The following is a 20,213-nucleotide window of genomic DNA, read 5'->3' as shown; positions in this document are numbered from 1 at the left end:
GCCAATTACGAGAGCCGCAGCATCATAATATTCCGAGTATCTTCCTTAGTCTCCAGAAGGCTGAGTATTCAGACACGCGCCACAGCGTCCCGGTCGAGCTTTGGCTTTGTAATCCCAGGTAGTATAGTTACAGAAAAGAGGGACTATCCGCGCCGAATGTCGGCTGTTGGAGCTGACACTGCTTTGCCGCCGCAAGCAGTCGACGTTCAGAGAGGCCTGCACTCGTGGAAGGAAAGCATCAGCATTCATGGAACAAGTCTAATGACTATTGCAGGAGCTCTCACGAAAGTTGAGTCGCCACCGTAAGACAGCTTCATGCATGGCATGCGCAAGCCAGCGCTCGAGAATAGAACGGTACAAGTAGTTCTGGATGTGGGGTGCCTAAGACGTGTCTTCGGATGGGGATATTCCATGACAAAAGTACGCCCTACGAGATGAAGTCTACACCCAGAAACAGGATGCGCCCATCATGGCCTTTCGAGAAATCCAGTGTTATGTTGCAGTAGAAACGGAGGGAAGAGCGTACGTGGAGATGCGTTCGGTGGCCAAGGCGTTCCCGAGATGGCTGAGAAGCACAATGAGCGCCATCACAGCAGAGCAGCCAGATTTATGCACTTGAGCATGGCGAAAACGCAAAACGCTAGCCACTCCAGACGTTAAGTACAGTTAGGGCTGTCATGGACCGCGTGATAATGCTCCTGCCGGCATGCTCTGGCGGAGAATGCTATTTCCGATGGCATTGACAACAATATGCACGTAGAGGTAGTCTTCTGTCAGAATGCACAGCTATCGAGATATTCGGACTCCTGGCTGATCCTGTTTATGGCAACTTGTACCCAACTGAGGGCGCTGAGAGTCTTCCTCAATATCGAAGAGCAAAGGAAGTGCAAGGGTGAGCGCAGTGCAAGGCTGAGAGGATGCCAAGCTCATGTCGATGGCTATCATCCGATTTAATTAAAGAAATCAAATTTAACGTTTCTCAAGATACATCTCTGTTTAGTCATGATAAAGTATATCAACATTATTTCAGTCTTCCTGAATTATTTCGGGCTATCTTTCCGTTTTACGCCAACCAACTGAGTCTCAGATCTCAATCATGATGCATTGATGTCCCAGCTTTAATGTTCGGTTCGACAAGCCCCCTTGTTCACTTCATGTCGCTTGGTAAATTCGAAGCGCCCACAACTTCAGCCGCTATCGCGACGAAGAGTCTAGCCAGCAGTACTGCCGTGAGCGCCAGCTACGCCTGCCTAGAAACACATGCACAAGCAGTGGCTGTAAGGAGGAGACAGAGAACACCGGCTGGCGAAAGACTCTTGACGCCGAGCCTCATGCCATCTAAGGTCATCTTCTCATCCAGATCTTACCAGCCAGCTTACGCATGTTCAGGGTCAAACGCACGACCGTCTTCCTACCGGGAGAAAGGTTTCTAAGCAGAGAGACTTCATTGCTTTTTACCATTCGCCAAGAACGAATGTCAAAGCAAGTATTCTTGTTCGAGTTTGAAGCTGAAGCGGACCATGCACAAGCAAATCACCGGTGAAGATTTGGCGGTGTTTCACCTGTGAAGTACTGCCAAAGAGTTCCTGGGACGGCATTATCGCTCTATCGCGTATGCTTCTATCTAGATTTGTAGGCTGTGACCTCGGACGCCGTACAGGTGAAATGGTCATCAATCTAGCGCTGTTCTTAACGCACGCTGTGTCTGGGACACCACGCAAGCTCCGTCTTATCGGTGACAACTTCTCCCCCCACGACTTTCGTTTCAAGCAAACAGTGTAGTTTTCCCCCTCGGTTCATTTGGTGTATGCTCGACATGAACATCGTACAATCCGAGAACATCATGCCTGTCTCCGCTGTATCTTCGCAGCCATCTGAGACGGCCTTCCCATCTTTCGATGTCCCAAGGGGTACATATCTCAACAGCGATAGGTATTGCAAAATCAAGGTAAGCCATAAAGCAGCTCCTCCCCTGGTCGTATCATGATTATGGGGGTTCCATTCCGCAACATATACTATGCGACGAGCTGCTCCAAGTACTGTTGTACTGATTCGCGCATCAGTCTGACTTTGACGCGCTGCGTCCGATCCTTGGTCAAATGATTCGCGAGGAATGCAAACACGGCATCCACGCAATGCATGGATTTTACCCGCAATTCGTCCCTGAGCTCGGGAAATCTGCCAGCGGGAGTGTCTCGAGGTGCGTCATTGTGCCGAAAGAAATCACCAAGGATAGGGAAGTGTTAAGGATATCGGTTCCTGGCAGCGAGGCCCTACGCCGAAGACAAACAAATGTACCTACTCAGAGCTTGGTGCAGGCACGTTCGGATTATGATATATCGGATCAGTTGCGATCGAGAATATCTGGTCTCGCACCAGTGATGCAGGCCTTTCTGTTATCTGAGGATAAGTTGAAGGTGCCTTCCCATTTGAGAAAGAAAGATGCTACCGATTTGATAGACTTTATCGATCTCGTGAGCCAACCTGATCGAATTTGTTCTGATTGTCATTGAACAATTCCAATAGGTTCTTCTTGAGGATGGGGGCTCCCTCGACAATCATTCAAGCAGCGTTTTGTTACAAAAACTCAGGCAGCTCTGTGCCGAATATGGATTTGTACCGGATTCATGCTATCTGCCATCTACTGCAGTTACAAACAAAAGTCGGCAACCAGTTGCAACGGGCGGTTTCGGCGACGTTTGGCTTGGAGAGCTCATCTCGGAGAACCAATGGTCCAAAGTGGCTTTGAAGCGCATTCGAATTTCCGGAGATAACCTGGAGCAGTTGCGAACAGTGAGTCTTCAATGCTCATCTCCTTGTTCTGCGTGGTGATGCAAGTGTTGTGATCTCGCAGGGTTTCTTCAAAGAGGTGGTCACGTGGAGACACCTGGTGCACCCCAACGTCGTGCCGTTTCTCGGCATACTGGATAGCCAAGCCAATGATATGTGCATACTGAGCAGGTGGATGGAGAATGGGAGCCTCGTCGATTTCTTGAAAACAAACCCTGGAAGTGATCGCCTGGCATTGGTAAGCTCCGTTCGATCCTCCCCGCGAAAGGCGACGTTTAGTTTAAAGCATTGTAGATTCGGAACGTTACCACGGGCCTCGAATATTTGCATTCACAGGGCGTCGTTCATGGAGATCTGAAGGGGGTAAGCGTTGTGGGATACGTTGCCGGTCGCTACTGACCATGCGCTTGAACAGGTCAACATACTGATCGACGGCAATGGGGTAGCATGCTTGACAGATTTTGGCCTTGCCACTGTGATATGTGTTCCCAGATCTATAGGAGGAAGATCTTTCCATACCACGACTAGTCTCAGTGGCACCGTACGATGGATGGCGCCGGAGATACTCGATCCGGAAGCCGCCGGACTTGAGCATGCGCGGCCATCTTGCGAAGGCGATATCTATGCATTGTCTATGGTTATGTGGGAGGTAAGCGAGCAAGCCAATGCTATTGCTGTTTGACTCACGCATGTGGCGAGCCAGACTTTCACGGGGCGTGTTCCCTTCGACGAATGTCCCCGAGACGCGATGGTCATTCTCAAGATTATCTCGGGACATCGACCTTCACGCCCAGACTCTCCGGATCTAAAGGCTCTTGGATTGTCGGATCAGATATGGCAGCTCATGGAGAAGTGTTGGAGTCGGGAGCCGAAGGACAGACCTTGCGCACGCTCCGTGATGGAGGACCTGCCGGTGTCGAAGGAATGCGGGCAAGATGCAAGTCTCGAGTGAGCAGCGCCCAGCGCCGAGCTCTCCATTATGCATAGTTTCATTCGTTCCACAAGACTATTTGACGATTAGACAATTGCGCAGCATGTCAGTAGTTTTTGATTCACTGTTAGATAGAAATTGTGAATCAAATATTGATGTCATCCGATATGGTGTAGTGGCTAACATTATCGCCTCTCACGCGATAGCCCGGGGTTCGATTCCCCGTGTCGGAATTATTTTTGGTCTTCATTTTTCCTTCTCCCCTACCGAACTCTCAACAACTAGAGCATTACGCCATCTAGTGCATCACTTTCAAACAACCCTTTGCTTCGTAGCGGTTGCTTGAAGTCAAAAACCGGGTACATCGCAGTTTTAAAGTGAGACATCCTGGAAGTCGACCTCGCACCTCCCGCCAATGCGACTACTGCAATTCGAGCAACGTATCCGAATGACTGATTATTGCGGGTATATAGTGACAACATCGAGACTACAGCACACCTCAAAGAATCGTATGACTGCTTACCGCGCCTCAGACGCAGTATTGGAACGTTACGCAACTCACTCAGTCGCCACCGTTTGCTCTTGTGCTGATCCAATCCCGTATGCCGGCAAGTTCCACAGCCTCACCACTCCGTCTTCAGCAGCGGAAGCGATGCTCTTGCCATCCGGAGCCCATCTGATGTAGCTGGACGCTTCCTGGTGTCCGTCGAGATCCGCCAACGCGCTGTCGTTGTCAACCTTCCATATCCTCACCTTGTAGTCCTCTCCACCCGCCGCAATGAACTTCGCGTCCTTCGAGAAAGTCGGCGCATGCGCCAGGCCATCCGTTCCCCTCAAATCTCCGCCGCCTACACGTTCGCCTTCATATGAGTCACAGATATGAACGACACGGTCACTAGCAGCGCTCAGGACCCGCTTCCCGTCCGAAGACCACACCGCCGTCCATACGGCACCTGTGTGTTCCCGCAGGATCACCAGTGCGTCACCGGTGGCGACATTCCATACGCGTACGCTGCCATCGTCCGCGCTCGTAAGGACACGTCGTCCATCGGGTGAGAAGGCGACCGTGTAGATGACTCCTTCGTGGCCCTTGAGTTCGGTGAGCAAGGTCCCGTTGCGAGTGTCCCAGATGCGCGCCTCGCAATCCGCTCCGGCGCTCGCAAGCTTGGAGTCGTCCGGCGAGAATGCTAGCTTGAGGATCAGGGCATTATGGCCTTGGCATTTTGCACGCAAGGTAGCGGTCTCGACGTCCCAAAGGCGCACTGTGAAGTCTACGGATCCTGACGCAAGTGTAAGTCCATCATTGGCCCACACGAGGCAGTTGACAAATCCTTCGTGCCCCAACAAGCGCGCGCGCTCCTGCCCTGTAGCTACATCCCACATGATAATAGCACGATCGCGTGAGCTTGATGCGAGAATTGTGCTGTCCGGAGAGAACTCCAACTGGCAGACGATATCGGTGTGGTTTCGGACACAATTCAGGCGCTCGCGAGTGATAGCATTCCAAAAAATGATGGAGCCGTCCTCGAAGCCTGCCGCGACTAATTGCCCGTTCGGGGAGAATGCGAGGGAAGAGACGCTACCCAAGTGCGCGTCGTTCGGCAATTGTAGTATGGATCCCTGAAGAAGGTGACCAGCTCTCATGCGATTCATGATTTTCTTCTTCTCGCCTTGCTCGTCATCCTGTGTCTCCGCCTCAGGGCCATTGGGCGGGTTGTTATTCTCGATGGGTGGCTGGTTTGCACCAGAGGGTTGTTCTGTAGGATTTTCGTCGACTTCTGTGGCGACGGAGGAGAGCTCCTCGGATGCCTTTGGACGGTCATCATCTGGGAACCAAAGCATGCCAACTATCGCGTATTCAGCATCTACGTGTTATGCAAACATTATGAGATAACTCACGCCCTTCTTCGTTGACTTCAATTTGTGGCTGTACCGATTCTAGGAACGCAGGAATGTCATCAGGAATCTCTCCCTGAAGTGAGAGGACGTCAGGCGCATGTATGACTACCCAAATAGAGAGACCTACTTTGCAGATGTCTATCAGATCCCGATCTGTAGCAACTGCAGTTTCCGCTTGGGAATGCTGACATTGGGGATCAGCGAGAGACATCACAAATACAGAACCAGTCACATACATCGAGGATATAGTCCAACACATAGTTCAGAGGGTCATATGGCTAGAGGCGACGTGAATGAAACATCTCGCCTTACGAGAGATACACTTACCTTCTGTATCGCGGGCACTTCCTCGATGACGGGCTCGTCATCATCTCCGGGAGCCGATGGGTCGCGAGGTTCTGCCGCAGCCTCAAGCTTCGTCAGTAGAGGGAAGAATCTTTTCTTCAATCGATAGTAATGCAGGAAAATGCACTGATTCATCGGCAAGCCATTCTCGTTGGCTCGCTGCTGAGGCATGTCCAATACTGGATTGCTCGCGTCTGAGCCTTTCGATGGAGTTTCCTGCGTAACCGACGGCGAAAGAGGGAGCGCCACCGACGATGTGCTTGGCTCAGCTAGCGAAAGAGACCTCCGAGAAGAGGAAGCGAGTGCCTCATCATCAGTGTCAGCGGGAACATCGGACTGGGATTCCTGATGCTTCTTCTTGTGCGAGTGTGAGTGGTGATGCGATATATTCTTATGCTTGTGATGCTCCAGTGCTTCAGGCGGACCCTTCCTACTCTGGAGGCTGCCTGATTCATGGCGCGCTACGTGTACAGAGAACGATGCGCTGGCAATATCGCTGTCGGCACCAATGGACACCTTGGCATCCCGACCACTATGAGTGATGGTCCCCACCTCCCATTGGGTGGTCTTGACATGTCCGCGCACGAACATGATGTCTTCCTGAGTCACTTCGACGTCTAGCTTCTCCGAGGCGAAATGATACCACTCCTTCAAGTTGCGACTCATATATGCTGCCATTCTGCGGCTACGATGCAGCTCCTTTCTAGTGGCGGGATCCTGAAGGATTATGAATGCACCTCGATCCTCAGTGCAATGATATTGTAAGGCTGCATTGAATCCGTGGCTAGTGCGCATACGTCAGGCTTGTCGCCGCGGGACGACTGCCGGATAACACTTACGCTGCAACTTCTCCTTGCATCTCAACCCTCTTCAGACTTCTGCTGCATATCGGTCCAGGAGATAGCGCATTCTGATATTCTGCCAAATTATACTCTGACGTGACGAAGGGCTTATACTGATTCCCACCGGGAACACCATATTTTCTGTTCAGCTCGTCATCTGCGCTGCGCATAGCATTGAACAGGCGATAGAATCTGCCTCGCTCAATGAACCCAACGTCGCCAATGAGCACTTCGCCATGCTTGCTAGGTTCCGGGTACCAAAGAGGTAGGCCTTCGCCGCACTTGAACAGCTGGTCCGCGTAAATATGATCGACTTGTACCGTGGCGTGAGTCATCGCGATGTAAAAGAGTACCGGAGACAGAGACTGGAGGGCGAGGTTGAGAGACGCAACGGTGCACGACTAGATCAGATACGGAGTGCATTATATATCAGATGTGGGCCATGATAGCTATGCTCTTGTTGGACATGAGGCTGCCAGGCGGTGACCCTAGACGCTTGCCGGCTATGCAACACTTCTATGCACCGCTTTCCTTCGCAACATATCGTGATTTCGAGAACCCGATGTAGCATGGTGGTAGACGTAGTAGACGGTAGACACAGAGCGCAGCCTACGCGTTGCCCCATCAAGTTGAGGCAACGACTGTCGGAAGCAAAACGTGTTTCCATTCAAGCGCTCAGGCTCCTTTTTGCCATATATATCAATTTGTGGACATCTAAGCCTGGATTCACTGCACTTGTGCTTGCCCCTGCACCACCCCTCTCCTTCATGCAGAAGAGAAAGTTATTCATTCTGGTTCAACCACCGTGATTGAATGCTATCGGACTTTTTCAAGAGTCCATCAGTAGGAGTCATCGAAGGACACCGACGGTAGGTAATGCGGAAGACGCGCCGCACAACGCGAGTGAGTCACAAGTACTTGGTACTGATACACTGATACTAGTATCAGCAGGTCAGCAGGAGGACTTACGACAATGGGAGGCCAGAACCGCGGTTTCATCGCAACGAACCGACGATAGACACCCGCGCCGCCGACCATAACATGTTGATCTCCGTTCCTCTGGGCCGGGAAATTGTCTCCCACGTCCTACGTGATGCAGCCGACAAACTCTGTACAGATATTCTCACCGGAGACTCGGCATGTCCACTTTCTTCCAGCAATTCACACGAAACGCACATCTTCTGTGAGATCCCGCGTGCCTCTGTCTGTCGAAATCTCTATCAAGACCATGTACGGACCCGCAGTGCCCACCCGCTGACACAGGAGCGTGGCGTTCTGAGTACTTGGGGTTGGCGGTACATCTCACCCTGGACGGCAAGGAGCAGGCCAGAGCTCCCAACGTTCCCAATCCTCTGCCACAAGCGCGCCGAGACTGCAGATATTTCTGTCCCCGACCATGAGCTCGGTACCGACCACAGCTACGCCTCCTATAACAAGCACCTCGTCCCTGATTACCCTCGTAGAGCACTTCCACGCGAACCCCTCGTTACCCATGCCTGGCACATCCGAGCTTGCCTCGACAGCTGAGGCCGTTCCTCCCCTCGCGGATCCTTCTGCAGCCTTGGCTTGGACTCAAAGGCTGTCTATGTCGCTCAATGCGATTGCCGGGCAAATTTCTGCCGCGTCCCAGGCACTCGCAGCAGTGGAGGTGCCAGCAAGCCTTGGAGGCAACCAGAATGGTGATCTCGCCTCATTTTCCGACACAGCAAGGGCGATATCAGACCTCACAGCGCGGCTGGATGCTATCGAGCGAACGCAGGAGCGACTCGCGGATCAGCTGGATGCTGTTCAAGAGCAGATACAGCGAGCCAACGGAAAGGAATCGACGTCGAATGACATTTCGGCTGTAGAGGAGGAGTCACGAGAGTCCGGGAGTGCACAGCCGGAAGAACGTGGCCTTGCAGGGGCAATGAAGGACCTGCAAAAGAAGGTCGATGGGACCTTAGAGACGATTAGACTCGAGTACGTCGATCCTTCCATGCAATCCCAAGTCGGTCGCATACCGCAGGACTGATTTGTGTTCTGCAGCCAAGCTTGGCTGTACGCTCGCCTACGAAACACTGCGATCGCGAACAACAAAGGTCAAATCAAGCCACTGGTGATGGCGAACGGGAAAACTCCGCCAAACTTCCCCGGCACGAAGGGAGAGTTTGAACATCTGACGAGTGAGTTTATCCTCGTCTGACAATGCACAGAAGGCGTCCGAAGATGCCTTGCTGTTGCTGTCTCGCGTCGGCTACTGGGCTCATCAACACTTCTGCAGAGGAACGATACGAGCACATACTGAAATCGTACAATCAACCGATCAAGGGAGACACTGCGGCGAAGCGGGAGGCCTGTCGCGAGTTCCTCGGGCTCCCTCCCCCCAGCTGATTGTTCGTCTGGTTGCTCCGGTTCTGTGATCTACTCGCAGCCACAACACCACTCCTGAAATGTCTTCAGTGTCCCCGTGCTTGATTTCGCTCGGAATAGACTCATGTCGTTCAATGTAATTCCTTTCCGCGCTCACACAATGCCAAGTGGCGCCGACGGCGCTTGAAGGCGGTGCGAGCCTCAGTGGCATTCGCCGAACCCTTTTTTCCGCAGCCGAGAAGACACTCGAGTCTCGAATTACGAATGAGACGCTATCGGCGCATTACCTCCCAAGCTGGAACGCTAGTCCGATATCTGAACAACTTGATTGCTACCTTTAGGCTTCAGCGTGCGCGGCATCGGGTCATGCTCACGCTATTCGCTTCATAACGTAAAACATATGTTCAAGCCTAGCGACTTACGACAGCTTCGCCATGACCTACAGAGATAAGAGTCCCCGAGACCGCGAGAGACTTACCATAACTTCATTGATATTCTACCAACGTTTGAGAGACAATGGATCCCCATGCCATCGCCGAGGACTGGCTACAACGCTTTTCTGTCTCCGTCTTCTCAGGCGACGTTGACGCGACGGTGCAGACATTCCTACCGAACGGCTGGCTGCGTGATTCTCTTGTATTTACCTGGGATAGCCGCTCGCTGGAAGGCCACACCAAGATCACGGCATATCTCGAGAACACGCTGGCCAAAGCGAACCTCGCGGGTTTCAGGCTGGACGAGCGCCCGTGGCTGCGCCCAGAGCGCGTCCTGGAGAACGACGCTGGAATTAGTGCGGGATTCGCGTTCGAGAGTCCGAAGACGACTGGACGAGGGTATGCCTACCTGTTGCAAGAGTCGGACGACCGAGGGCAGTGGAAGGCGCTGTCGGTATTCATGATGCTCGAGAATATTAAGGGACATGAGGAGCGAGGTCCCGAGGCTGGCGTATACGGAGGGCACACGCTATCATGGGAGGAAGTGAATGCAGAACGACGGGCGCGGATTGAACGTAACCCGCACGTCTTGGTCGGTGAGTGATGCGCGGAACCAAGTTCGTAACATGTGTAGTTCCTCATGCGCGCTTGCGCGCAGTGGGTGCGGGACAAACGGGCCTGCAGATCGCCGCACGCTTCAAGCAGATGGACATCCCGACGCTGGTAATCGAGCGGAACGCTGCCATCGGCGACCAGTGGCGCAAGAGATACCCAACTCTGTCCCTGAACACGACTAAAAATCATCACACATGTGAGTGAACGGCATGACGGTCCCTCGTCTCAGCATTAGAGGTGACGAAACGTTCCCTCAAGTCCTGTATCAGGCGTACCCTACGAATTGGCCGGAGTTCACCCCGCGCGACAAACTTGCAAACTGGCTTGCACAGTATGCAGTGTCGCAGGACCTGGTGGTGTGGACAAGCTCCAGCATTATGGCCCATCCGCGCCCGACCTACGAATCTGTCAGCAAGACCTGGACGGTTGTCATCGATCGAGATGGAGCACCGGTAGAGATCCATCCAATCCACATCGTCATCGCAGTAGGTACCTTGGGAGCGCCCCGCATACCTGCTGTACTTGGGATCGAGTACTTCGGCGGTACAATTATGAACGGGGACCAATACAAAGGTGGACAGCCGTTCACAGGTAAGCGCGCGCTAGTCGTCGGTGCGGGCAGCACAGCCGCGGACATTTGCCAGGACTTGCATGTACATGGCGCGGAGGCTGTGACGATGGTGCAGCGCTCATCGTCCTGCGTCGTGGCTCAGAAGACGATCGCGGAGGACTACTATCGCGCGTTCCCGGACGGCGTGCCGCTGGAGGTGTCGGACTTCAAGTTCTTCGCGATGCCGATAAATTTGCAGAGGGCGTTTGCGAAGGCGAAGGAGGCTGAGATGTGGGATAAGGAGAAAGAATTGCATGAGAAGCTCCGCAAGGGCGGTGTGAAGCTGAACATGGGCCGAGATGGATCCGGGATCCAGCTTCTGATATTTGAACGATTCGGAGGTGCGGTTTAAAAGATGTTTTATTGAGAATTCTTTGGGGCACTTACTTGATGAAACGTAGGAGGATGTGAGCCAATTCAGTCGATGACATGATATACATATTCAAGTGGTACAGGGATCGACGTGGGCGTTGCAGATCTTATCGGCTCGGGCAAAGTCAAAGTCAAGCAAGGTGTCGAGATCGCCCGTTTTCAGGAACGCCAAGTGATCTTCACTGACGAGTCGAGTGAAGATGTTGATCTAGTCATCTTCGCGTACGCTCAGCTTGCCTTGCTCGAATTCTCAATGCTGATGGCGCTACGGACAGTACGGGATACCTGGATCCTCGGGAGGACTTGAAGCAGATATTTGGAGAGGAAATCATAGGAAGTACTGGCCCGTTATGGGGACTAGACGACGAAGGAGAGATTCGAGGATGCTATAGGCCTACAGGACATCCGGGGGTGCGCTCATGATCATTTCTGATCTATAGACAGCTTGCTAAAGAAAGACGGTCAGCTTTGGTACGGTGCTGGAGAATTCACTACCGTACGCTTTCTGTCAAAGCAACTGGTGAGTCGGTTTGTGGATATAATAATTACATCTCGCCCATGACCGTGCATATTCGACAGGCTTTGCAGATCAAGGCAATAGAATTGGGCATCCTGAGCTGAGGAGATAAGTGCCGCATTATTGCGACTGAATCTCGAGTGTGATTGACGAGGGAAGGGCACCGGTGCGACGTTAAGAGAGAAATTAGACGTTCGAGGTCTATGTATATTTAGTTGAAATCCGAGTGCGGTTGTTGATCTTTGGCCATGGCATTGTGCAACAACGACATAGTTTTGAAATATCAGAGCAGCGTATAGCTGAATATAACCACATTGTTGCGCTCAAGCGGCATGCCTTGAACTTTAGCTTCACAACAGCAGATTGATGGAGGCTAACGCTTGAATACGCGCCCGTGCCACAGCTCGCTGGCTCCGGGCGCTAATCAGGTGCGTCTTTCTCGCCGACCTCTGACCTTGCAGTAGAGTTGATATCTTTTTCTGGTCGTTTTGGGTCTATCTGGTATTCTGCATTGCACCTTGGACGGCGTCACTACGAATATTCGCTGTCGCTATTCGCCCTGAGCTCTCGTTACGAAGATTGAGAACTCTGCGGCGATCTTGTCTCTGGCCGTCATCAATCGCAGGTCCTCGCTGACGTGTGCCATTTGCTCTGCACTCTCGACCGAGAGAACAATACATGTAGTGAATGCGAATCCCGCCCATTCGCAATCAGACACACGGATATGGTACAGTACCGATGCTCTTTCGTATCCTCCCGCAATACCTACTATGCGAAGAAACATCGCTAGGTATACCTCCAAAGGCACCTCCCGTTACTCCTTCTAGCAAATTCTCTCGCAGGATGAAGAATCCGGCCATGTAGATCAACATCGGCGGGCAAGGACCTCAGTCCATCATGCCAAGTTCTATAGCCTTGATTTGCAAAGCCTAGCCAGGAGTCGTCAGATATGGAGAATGCCGCAATGGGCACTACTCACCAATTGCTTGGATAGGAACCTGCCCGTGGCGAAGTCGCCCGCACCGTACCACAGCTTTATGAAAAATCATCTGTCAGATGCGCTTAGCAAACGGGCTGGTATACTCACTCCTGGGTATCCGCTACGCTTGAAACTTCCCTTGATCTCGTTTTCCTCATCGAGACCCCACAATAAGCTCGTCTGTTCAATGACATCGGCACCGAAGGTGTCTTTCAAACTCTCGCGTGGATCAATGTATCCCGTACTGCTCATCGGTGCGTATCAGCAGTTGCATAATATGGAAGGAGGAATCATCATACGCATAAACCACTACGTCGGCAGGCAACGTTGTTCCATCGGTGAAGACGACCTCCTTCTCGAGGAACTGCTCTAGCTCCACGCCGGTCTTCACCTTCACTTGTCCTGACTCGATCATATCGGCGACACCGACATCGTGCCCTGTAAAGAACAGATTGCATGAGGCGGGGAGGAAAGAGGAGTTGAGAGAAGAGAAGAGAATCACAGTATCCTGCACGACACGCCATCAGTTCAACCGACCGGGGACACCGTTATCGACTCACCTCCTGCGCGTTCAGCTCTTAAGAAGAACTGTCCTGAGTCGTCCGTTCCCATGTTAAGCCTCACACCGCCCTTCCTCAGCTTTGCGTGCAGATTTTTCTCCTCCTCCCACATCTGTGCCGTCCTCTGCCTCGCGAAGATCCTCAACAAACCCAAGGGCATTGCGGCGAGTTTGAAGTCTGAAACTTCCAGAGGGACATCGCTGGGGTAGGCTCTGTTCATCTCCTCTTCGACTGCCGTTATCGATCGCACGCAAGTTGATGATCGCTGGATCATTGTGACCTGTGCGCCGTGAAAGGCGAGATCCTGGCAGAGGTCTGCGGCGGTGTTTCCTGCTCCTACGACAATCGCGTGTTTGCCTGCGTAAGGCTGCCCTCCTCCGTATCTGCTAGCGTGCAGAACGGTCCCTACAAATGCGTCTCGACCGGGGATCGTGGGTATGCGCGCCTCGCCGAGCATGCCGATCGCAATCACGATGTGCCTTGGGCGCAGCTCGACAGGATTGCCATTGCGGTTGACGGTGACCGCCCACCTTTTACTAGCAGCATCGTAAGTCGGGCGTGGCGTGGAAGCTATCTGCGAGTTCGTCCAGACTATCAGGTCTTGCGACACGGCGTACTGCTCAAGCCAGTTCGCGAGTTTGTCCTTGGGAGTAAACTCTGGCCAATTGACCGGATATGACTGGTACAGGACTGCGGGCGGCCAGAGGCGACCTAAATACCGCTCTCGGAAGGAGCAGGACGTTGGACTCACAAGTGTGGTGATTTCGCGGCGTATTCAGCGATAGCGTTGGATATCGCTGCCTCCACTGGTCACCAACGTTCTTGTTCCGTTCCACGACAATCGCCGAAATATTCATCTTTGCGAAGCGTGCCGCGATCTGCAATCCTGTCTGCCCACCCCCCACTGCGAATGTGCATATGCAAACCTATGTGAAAAACTCAGTGGAAAATAATCACGTACCGATGATCACATGTGGGTCTGCCTCGATCTTCGCACGTCGTGCACCGAATACCTCCTCCCAGGACAGGGTATGGCCGCCATACACGCCTGACTCACGGCCGCTCTCTTCATGGCCCTTGATCTCGTCCAGCATCATAAAAACCGAAAGTGCTTTCCAGCTAAGTTCGTCCTGGCTCTTTTCAACCCCTTCATCGGTCTCCTCTATCAGGTGCACATAACCCCGACCGCGTGCACGAGGAGTCTCGAACACGAACCCTGCACCGATTCCAGCGCCGTCCAGCACTCGTTGTGGGCGAACCCACACCCGCTCGTCGAGCTTGAAGCCGGAGAGATGGGCGTTGGAGAGCGTGTCAGCGAGATACGCGGTGATCTTGGCATGTCCCTCCAGAGAGCGCGTGTCCCACGTGAAGATGAGAGCGTCGCGAAGCCAGCCGTTGGGAACGAAGGTCTTCATGGTCGCCGCAACATCTCCCGAGGAGGCAGCGGTAGCAAACTGGCGCAGCCAGCGCTCGACGATGTCTTGCATATCCACGGAGATCCTCGGAGAGTCGTGAGTGAGGCCCAGAGCCATGCTGCCGAAGAAAGATCGCTATATAGCTTGCGCAGTGTGGGATGGGTGTCTGCGAAGGGATGGTGCACGAGAAACCTGTGAGGATGAGTCGGTCGTGCCTCCCGCTCGAGACCGATTAAAAGAGTCCCCGGGTATACGATTCACGGCAATCGCCATGTGCGTTCAGAATTAGCAGTGATGGCGTTTTCTTGGTCCTGTGAGTACTAGCCTTGCCCGCCTGAGTGGCTGAGCCTTGCAAACCATGGCCGGCCTCACAGCGGGGACGGGCAACGCCTATTAGAGCATTGTCCTTCGTATTCGGAATACATTATGGCTTGATGCAATCACTGATCTGAAGAGCAATCGGCGCTCGGCGCTCAGTAAAAAAACGTCACCCATCGAAATCGATATAATGATATCCGACCAAATAAAGCAATACGCTTTGTCGGCACTTCCAAAACGTGAGCAACAAAGTTGTGGTCTCCTTGAAATAACGGAGGGTAGGTACAAGAAGATCCCGACGCATTCTGCATGTCAACAGTCTGGCATGTAAAAATTGGGATCTTATGTACTTAAATAAGGAAGAAATGACCCGAAAGCACTAAATAAGTAATTGTGACATTTTTACTGGTGAGCTCGGGGCGCTAGTCGGGTGCGGAGTTTCTCTCGCCGACACCTCTGAACTCGCAGCACAGCTCGGAGCTGATTTCTGAGCCTTTTTCTGGTTGCTCTGCATTTGTCTGATATTCTATGCTGCACCTTGGACGGAGTCACTACAGATATTCGTTGCTGCTGCTGGCCATGAGCTCTCCTTACCGAAGATTGAGATCTCTGCGCCGACCTCGTCTGTGGCCGTCATCAATTGCATGTCCTCGCTGACGTGTATCATTTGCTCTGCACTCTCGGCCCAGAGAATAATACATGTAGTACATGCGAATCTATCGAACGTGCCGTACCGCCCATTCGCAATCAGGCACACGGAAATGGTACACTACCGATGCTCTTCGGTATCCTCGCACAGCACCTACTATGCGAAGAAACATCCCTAAGTATATCTCCAAAATTTCCTCTCGCTATTCTGTTAACAACACCCCTTTCAGGACGAACGACCCGGGCATGTAGATCAATATCAGTGGGCAAGGACCTCAGTCCATCATGCCAAGTCCTATAGCCTTGATTTGCAAAGCCTAGCCAGGAGCCGTCAGACATGAAGAATGCCGCAATGAACACTACTTACCAATTGTTTAGATAGGAACCTGCCCATGGCGAAGTCGCCCGCACCGTACCATAGCTTCGTGAAAAATCATCTGTCAGATGATGCTAGCGAACGGGCGAATATACTCACTCCTGGGTATCCGCTACGCCTGAAACATCCTTTGACCTCATTTTCCTCGTCGAGACCCCACAGTGGGCTCGTTTGTCTAATGACATCGGCACCGAAGGTGTCTATCAAACTCTCGCGTGGGTCGATGTATCCCGTGCTGCCCATCGGTGCGTATCAGCAGTCACATGATATAGAAGGGGGAATCACCATACGCGAGAACCACTACGTCGGCTGGTAGCGTTGTTCCATCAGTGAAGATCACCTCCTTCTCGAGGAACTGCTTTATCTCCACGCCGGCCTTCACCTTCACTTGTCCTGACTCGATCATATCGGCGAGACCGACATCATGCCCTATAAAGAACTCGTTTCATGAGGCGGGGAGTAAAGAGGAATGTGGAGAAGAGAATCACACACGATACGTCATCATTTCAACCGACCGGAGACACCGTTATCGACTCACCTCCTGCACGTTCAACTCTTAAGAAGACCTGTCCCGAATTGTCCGTTCCCATGTTCAGCCTCACACCGCCCTTCCTCAGCTTTGCGTGCAGATCATTCTCCTTCTCCCACATCTGTGCCGTCCTCTGCCTCGCGAAGATTCTCAACAAACCCAAGGGCATTGCGGCGAGTTTGAAGTCTGACACTTCCAGAGGTACGTCGTTGGGGTACGCTTTGTCCATGACCTCTTTGACTGACGTTATCGATTGCACACAGGTTGATGATCGCTGGATCATTGTGACCTGTGCACCGCGAAAGGCAAGATCCTGGCAGAGGTCTGCGGCGGTGTTCCCTGCTCCAACGACAATCGCATGTTTGCCTGCGTAAGGTTGCCCTCCTCCGTATGTGCTAGCGTGCAGAACGTTCCCTACAAATGTCTCTCGACCCGGGATCGTTGGTATGCGCGCCTCGCCGAGCATTCCGATCGCAATCACGATATGCTTTGGGCGCAGCTCGACAGGGTTGCCGTTGCGATTGACGGTGACTGTCCACCTTTTACTGGCGGCATCGTAGGTCGGGCGTGGCGTGGACGCTATTTGCGAGTTCGTCCAGACTATCAGGTCTTGCGACACGGCGTATTGCTCAAGCCAGTTCGCGAGTTTGTCTCGGGGAGTATACTCTGGCCAGTTGACCGGATATGACTGGTACAGGACTGCGAGCGGCCAGAGGCAATCTAAGTACCTCTCTCGGCAGGAGCAGGACGCTGGACTCACAAGTATGGTGGTTTCGCGGCGTGTGCAGCGATAGCGTTGGATAGCGCTCCCTCCACTGGTCACCAACGGTCTTGTTCCGCTCCACGACGATCGCCGAAATGTTCATCTTTGAGAAGCGTGCTGCGATTTGCAAACCTGTCTGTCCGGCCCCCACTGCGAATGTGTATGTGAAGACCTATGTAATGAATCTAGTGGAAGACAGTCACATACCGATGATTACATGTGGGTCGGCCTCGATCTTCGTACGTCGCGCACCGTATACCTCCTCCCAGGACAGGGTATGGCCGCCATACACACCTGCCTCAGAGCCGCTCTCTTCGTGACCTTTGATCTCTATAAGCATCATGAAAACCGAAAGTGCCTTCCAGCTAAGATCGTCCTGGCTCTCCTCTGCCCTTTCGTCGGTCTCCTCCATCAAGTGGACATAACCCCGACCGCATGCACGAGGAGTCTCGAACACGAACCCTGCACTAATACCAGCGCCGTCCAGCACTCGTTCCGGACGAAACCACACTCGCTCGTCAAGCTTGAAGCCGGAGAGACGGGCGTTGGGGAGCGTGTCAGCGAGATACGCAGTGATCTTGGCATGTCCTTCCAGAGAGCGCGTGTCCCACGTGAAGACGAGGGCATCGCGTAGCCAGCCGTTGGGAACGAAGGTCCTGACGGTTGCCCCAACGTCTCCCGAGGAGGCGGCGATAGCGAACTGGCGCAGCCAGCGCTCGACGATGTCTTGCATATCCACGGTGAGACTCGGAGAGTCATGAATGAGGCCCACAGCCATGCCGTCGAAGGTCGCTATGTAACTTTCGCAGTGTGGGATGGGTGTCTGCGAATGGATGATTCACTGTGAGGACGGGGCGACCGTGTATCCCGCTCGAGACTGTTTAAAGAGTCCTCCGGTATATGATTCACGGCAATCGCCATGCGCGTTCGGAATTAGCAGTGATGGCGTTTTCTTGGTCCTGTGAGTACTATCCTTGCTCGCCTGAGTGACTGAGCCTTACAAACCATGGCCGGCCTCACAGCGGGGACGGGCAACGCATATTAGAAATTTGTTCTTCCCATGAATACATCATAATGACTGATGCAATCACTGATAGAAGAGCAATCAGCGCTCAGGATCTCGATTACCCTCACTGAAAAACGTCAAAGAGAGCCATCCGCATGGATGGCGCTAATATCGCAGGACACATGATTTACAGAGGGCTCTATGTTACCTATACCGCTGTGAACATCCGTCAGAACTGGTCGGCACTGTTCTGTCTCAGCATTGCTCGTCACTGCTCATCGTATTTTGGCGTCTCGAGTCCCATCACAATGACATCTCGAATTAGGCCATAAGATTGTCGACACTCTCAAAAGGTGAGCCGCAGTTGTGAGTCGCAGCCGTACAAGCCGGGCATCTAATAGCATAGTCCGTAGCTATGGTGCATGTCTATAGATGTCATTGTACTTCGTTGTATGCAAGCATTCCTTTTGTTGCATGATAATGATAACGAATCTGCCATCATCAGGTTCTCTAACAGGAGTTGTGTGGTCTCTGAAGATCACCACTGAGTAGGCTCTATCTCCGGAGGTCGATCTCATCGATTATGACAAAGGCTTGGGACATTTTGGCAAAAGTGCGTAAGTTTTCTTTCATATACACTAGTACTACAGGGTAATAGTTAGTTCCAGCATTACCGGACCGTTCAGATAAAACTCTGTCCCGAACAAATCACTCAAATCATCGTCATTCACAACTTTCTTCGCCAATCTTTGATCCCTAGTGTCCTGCACGGGCCTGCGTAGAACATGACGGCCTTGCAACCTATGCCGTGAAACGGCTTCAATCAGGCGCGCGATCGGCCCACAACTTGATGCGCGAGCTATCATGCGGTCCTGCCTCCCAGTCACAAGACTCCCCCAGATCACATCGGCGGAGCGTTGCTCGTCCTCTCTTAAAGCACGCCGTTATGAATCGAGACTAGGTTGAATGAGTAAGGTTATCGCGAAGTCATGCCCGAAACGTGATCAAGATTGGATGCGAATGGCCTGACAATCCTCTCACAACACCAGCTTCGAGCATGCCATTAGGCAATATCGAACCGCCAGGCATTACGGCCGCACGCAAGGCATGAATGCCGTGCGATGTCAGTCGCCTGTTCCTTGTTCCCGCTTGTATTGCTGGGATATCGTACTTGAATGTCCCGCACGCACGATGCCTGCTATGCACACGTATGCGGCATGGCTGTCGCGACATATCGTACCAGCGACCGAATGGATCTCTGGAGAGTGCAGAGACCATTCACTGGCAGCTGCTTGTGAACAAATTCGATTCCTTGCAAATTCTTCGGAACGGGTGGTGACTGATCAATTTCCCGATGCCGCCCAGCGATCTCCGAGTCTGTTTCTTTTTGTCATCCGGCCGAATGCTATTTATAATTAGCAGGACACAGTGATGGCGCGAACAGCGCATATTGGTGGTTAAGTGTGGATGTCTGATGTGTTGGCTTAGGTGTGTGGCCATGACTCCAATGGGTGGAAGAAACATAATGGGTTGCTAGGACGCACAGTCTGTCCTTACACACCCAATGCATAGCCCGGTCAACTGTTGTACTTGCGAGGCATTAGGCAATAATTCGCGGCCACCATCCCACCGAAATCGGATGTGTTGCATGATGAGGACTTGAGCTTAGAGTGCCACATCGATAGTTTCTGACAAGCGCTGTTGATCCGCGCGATCGATAACATGAAAAGCACATATATGCAAATCTGCCATCAATGTCAGGAGGGGAGACGCGTCGTGAAACCTTAAATGCAGAGCCTTCGCCGCGAACAGCGAACCCGAATGTGCCTTCCGACGAGTCACTGGGTCCAGGTAGGTCCACCGCCGTCGATCTTTGTGCGCGATCCTGCGCTTGAACAATGAAGCTACATGT

General features: G+C 52.6%; 7 protein-coding genes and 1 non-coding gene across 8 annotated transcripts; 5 read left to right on the top strand and 3 right to left on the bottom strand.

Annotated features, from left to right (window-relative positions):
• The first annotated feature begins 2,139 nt into the window (after window positions 1–2,139).
• On the top strand, window positions 2,140–3,820 carry LAESUDRAFT_705027 (kinase-like protein). The gene is made up of 6 exons (XM_040906570.1): window positions 2,140–2,474; window positions 2,527–2,793; window positions 2,855–3,028; window positions 3,085–3,153; window positions 3,206–3,439; window positions 3,494–3,820. The coding sequence occupies exons 1-6, from the start codon at window positions 2,382–2,384 to the stop codon at window positions 3,740–3,742; spliced, it is 1,086 nt and encodes a 361-aa protein (XP_040760916.1). The 5' UTR covers window positions 2,140–2,381; the 3' UTR covers window positions 3,743–3,820.
• A 62-nt stretch (window positions 3,821–3,882) lies between these two features.
• On the top strand, window positions 3,883–3,954 carry LAESUDRAFT_t71. Its single transcript has one exon. It is a non-coding gene; the product is annotated as a tRNA-Glu (tRNA).
• Window positions 3,955–4,188: 234 nt separating this feature from the next.
• On the bottom strand, window positions 4,189–7,446 carry LAESUDRAFT_684225 (WD40 repeat-like protein). The gene is made up of 6 exons (XM_040905848.1): window positions 6,805–7,446; window positions 5,948–6,749; window positions 5,857–5,898; window positions 5,748–5,804; window positions 5,621–5,693; window positions 4,189–5,568 (listed from the first exon to the last, which is right to left on the bottom strand). Exons 1-6 carry the CDS (start codon window positions 7,140–7,142, stop codon window positions 4,280–4,282), a joined length of 2,601 nt encoding a protein of 866 aa, XP_040760915.1. The 5' UTR covers window positions 7,143–7,446; the 3' UTR covers window positions 4,189–4,279.
• Window positions 7,447–8,299: 853 nt separating this feature from the next.
• Window positions 8,300–9,180, top strand: LAESUDRAFT_660239 (uncharacterized protein; the record flags this gene model as incomplete). The annotated part of the gene is made up of 3 exons (XM_040904859.1): window positions 8,300–8,769; window positions 8,836–8,972; window positions 9,071–9,180. 3 exons carry the CDS (start codon window positions 8,300–8,302, stop codon window positions 9,178–9,180), a joined length of 717 nt encoding a protein of 238 aa, XP_040760914.1.
• A 248-nt stretch (window positions 9,181–9,428) lies between these two features.
• On the top strand, window positions 9,429–11,860 carry LAESUDRAFT_375213 (FAD/NAD-P-binding domain-containing protein). Its single transcript, XM_040902226.1, has 8 exons — window positions 9,429–10,189; window positions 10,252–10,404; window positions 10,467–11,159; window positions 11,220–11,225; window positions 11,274–11,412; window positions 11,466–11,601; window positions 11,657–11,710; window positions 11,770–11,860. The coding sequence occupies exons 1-8, from the start codon at window positions 9,676–9,678 to the stop codon at window positions 11,809–11,811; spliced, it is 1,737 nt and encodes a 578-aa protein (XP_040760913.1). The 5' UTR covers window positions 9,429–9,675; the 3' UTR covers window positions 11,812–11,860.
• A 471-nt stretch (window positions 11,861–12,331) lies between these two features.
• Window positions 12,332–15,226, bottom strand: LAESUDRAFT_814822 (FAD/NAD-P-binding domain-containing protein). Its single transcript, XM_040914631.1, has 8 exons — window positions 14,208–15,226; window positions 13,998–14,150; window positions 13,247–13,936; window positions 13,189–13,194; window positions 12,986–13,124; window positions 12,795–12,930; window positions 12,687–12,740; window positions 12,332–12,636 (listed from the first exon to the last, which is right to left on the bottom strand). The coding sequence occupies exons 1-8, from the start codon at window positions 14,776–14,778 to the stop codon at window positions 12,595–12,597; spliced, it is 1,791 nt and encodes a 596-aa protein (XP_040760912.1). The 5' UTR covers window positions 14,779–15,226; the 3' UTR covers window positions 12,332–12,594.
• A 207-nt stretch (window positions 15,227–15,433) lies between these two features.
• LAESUDRAFT_729414 (uncharacterized protein) lies at window positions 15,434–15,915 on the top strand. Its single transcript, XM_040909628.1, has one exon. The coding sequence runs from the start codon at window positions 15,688–15,690 to the stop codon at window positions 15,877–15,879; it is 192 nt and encodes a 63-aa protein (XP_040760911.1). The 5' UTR covers window positions 15,434–15,687; the 3' UTR covers window positions 15,880–15,915.
• LAESUDRAFT_814821 (dimethylaniline monooxygenase) lies at window positions 15,434–18,073 on the bottom strand (the record flags this gene model as incomplete). Its single annotated transcript, XM_040914630.1, has 7 exons — window positions 15,434–15,944; window positions 15,995–16,048; window positions 16,103–16,238; window positions 16,294–16,432; window positions 16,542–17,231; window positions 17,293–17,445; window positions 17,503–18,073. The coding sequence occupies 7 exons, from the start codon at window positions 18,071–18,073 to the stop codon at window positions 15,903–15,905; spliced, it is 1,785 nt and encodes a 594-aa protein (XP_040760910.1). The 3' UTR covers window positions 15,434–15,902.
• Between the last annotated feature and the right edge of the window lie 2,140 nt (window positions 18,074–20,213).

This window comes from Laetiporus sulphureus (genome assembly GCF_001632365.1).
Source record: "Laetiporus sulphureus 93-53 unplaced genomic scaffold LAESUscaffold_42, whole genome shotgun sequence".
Taxonomy (NCBI): domain Eukaryota; kingdom Fungi; phylum Basidiomycota; class Agaricomycetes; order Polyporales; family Laetiporaceae; genus Laetiporus; species Laetiporus sulphureus.
Note: the sequence above shows the minus strand (reverse complement) of the source record. Positions and strands in the feature narration are given on the sequence as shown.

Coding starts and splice junctions, on each gene's coding strand:
- LAESUDRAFT_684225 (XM_040905848.1), bottom strand. CDS start 7,142: ATGACTCACGCCACGGTACAAGTCGATCATATTTACGCGGACCAGCTG. Junction 5,899..5,947: donor AAGTGCCCGCGATACAGAAG/GTAAGTGTATCT, acceptor CGTCGCCTCTAG/CCATATGACCCTCTGAACTA. Junction 5,694..5,747: donor ATCTGATAGACATCTGCAAA/GTAGGTCTCTCT, acceptor CTCTCACTTCAG/GGAGAGATTCCTGATGACAT.
- LAESUDRAFT_729414 (XM_040909628.1), top strand. CDS start 15,688: ATGCGAATCTATCGAACGTGCCGTACCGCCCATTCGCAATCAGGCACA.
- LAESUDRAFT_375213 (XM_040902226.1), top strand. CDS start 9,676: ATGGATCCCCATGCCATCGCCGAGGACTGGCTACAACGCTTTTCTGTC. Junction 10,190..10,251: donor TAACCCGCACGTCTTGGTCG/GTGAGTGATGCG, acceptor GCTTGCGCGCAG/TGGGTGCGGGACAAACGGGC. Junction 11,413..11,465: donor GTTGATCTAGTCATCTTCGC/GTACGCTCAGCT, acceptor CGCTACGGACAG/TACGGGATACCTGGATCCTC.
- LAESUDRAFT_814822 (XM_040914631.1), bottom strand. CDS start 14,778: ATGGCTCTGGGCCTCACTCACGACTCTCCGAGGATCTCCGTGGATATG. Junction 14,151..14,207: donor AGACCCACATGTGATCATCG/GTACGTGATTAT, acceptor GCACATTCGCAG/TGGGGGGTGGGCAGACAGGA. Junction 12,741..12,794: donor AGCGTAGCGGATACCCAGGA/GTGAGTATACCA, acceptor TTTTTCATAAAG/CTGTGGTACGGTGCGGGCGA.
- LAESUDRAFT_705027 (XM_040906570.1), top strand. CDS start 2,382: ATGCAGGCCTTTCTGTTATCTGAGGATAAGTTGAAGGTGCCTTCCCAT. Junction 2,475..2,526: donor TGATAGACTTTATCGATCTC/GTGAGCCAACCT, acceptor CAATTCCAATAG/GTTCTTCTTGAGGATGGGGG. Junction 2,794..2,854: donor ACCTGGAGCAGTTGCGAACA/GTGAGTCTTCAA, acceptor GTGATCTCGCAG/GGTTTCTTCAAAGAGGTGGT.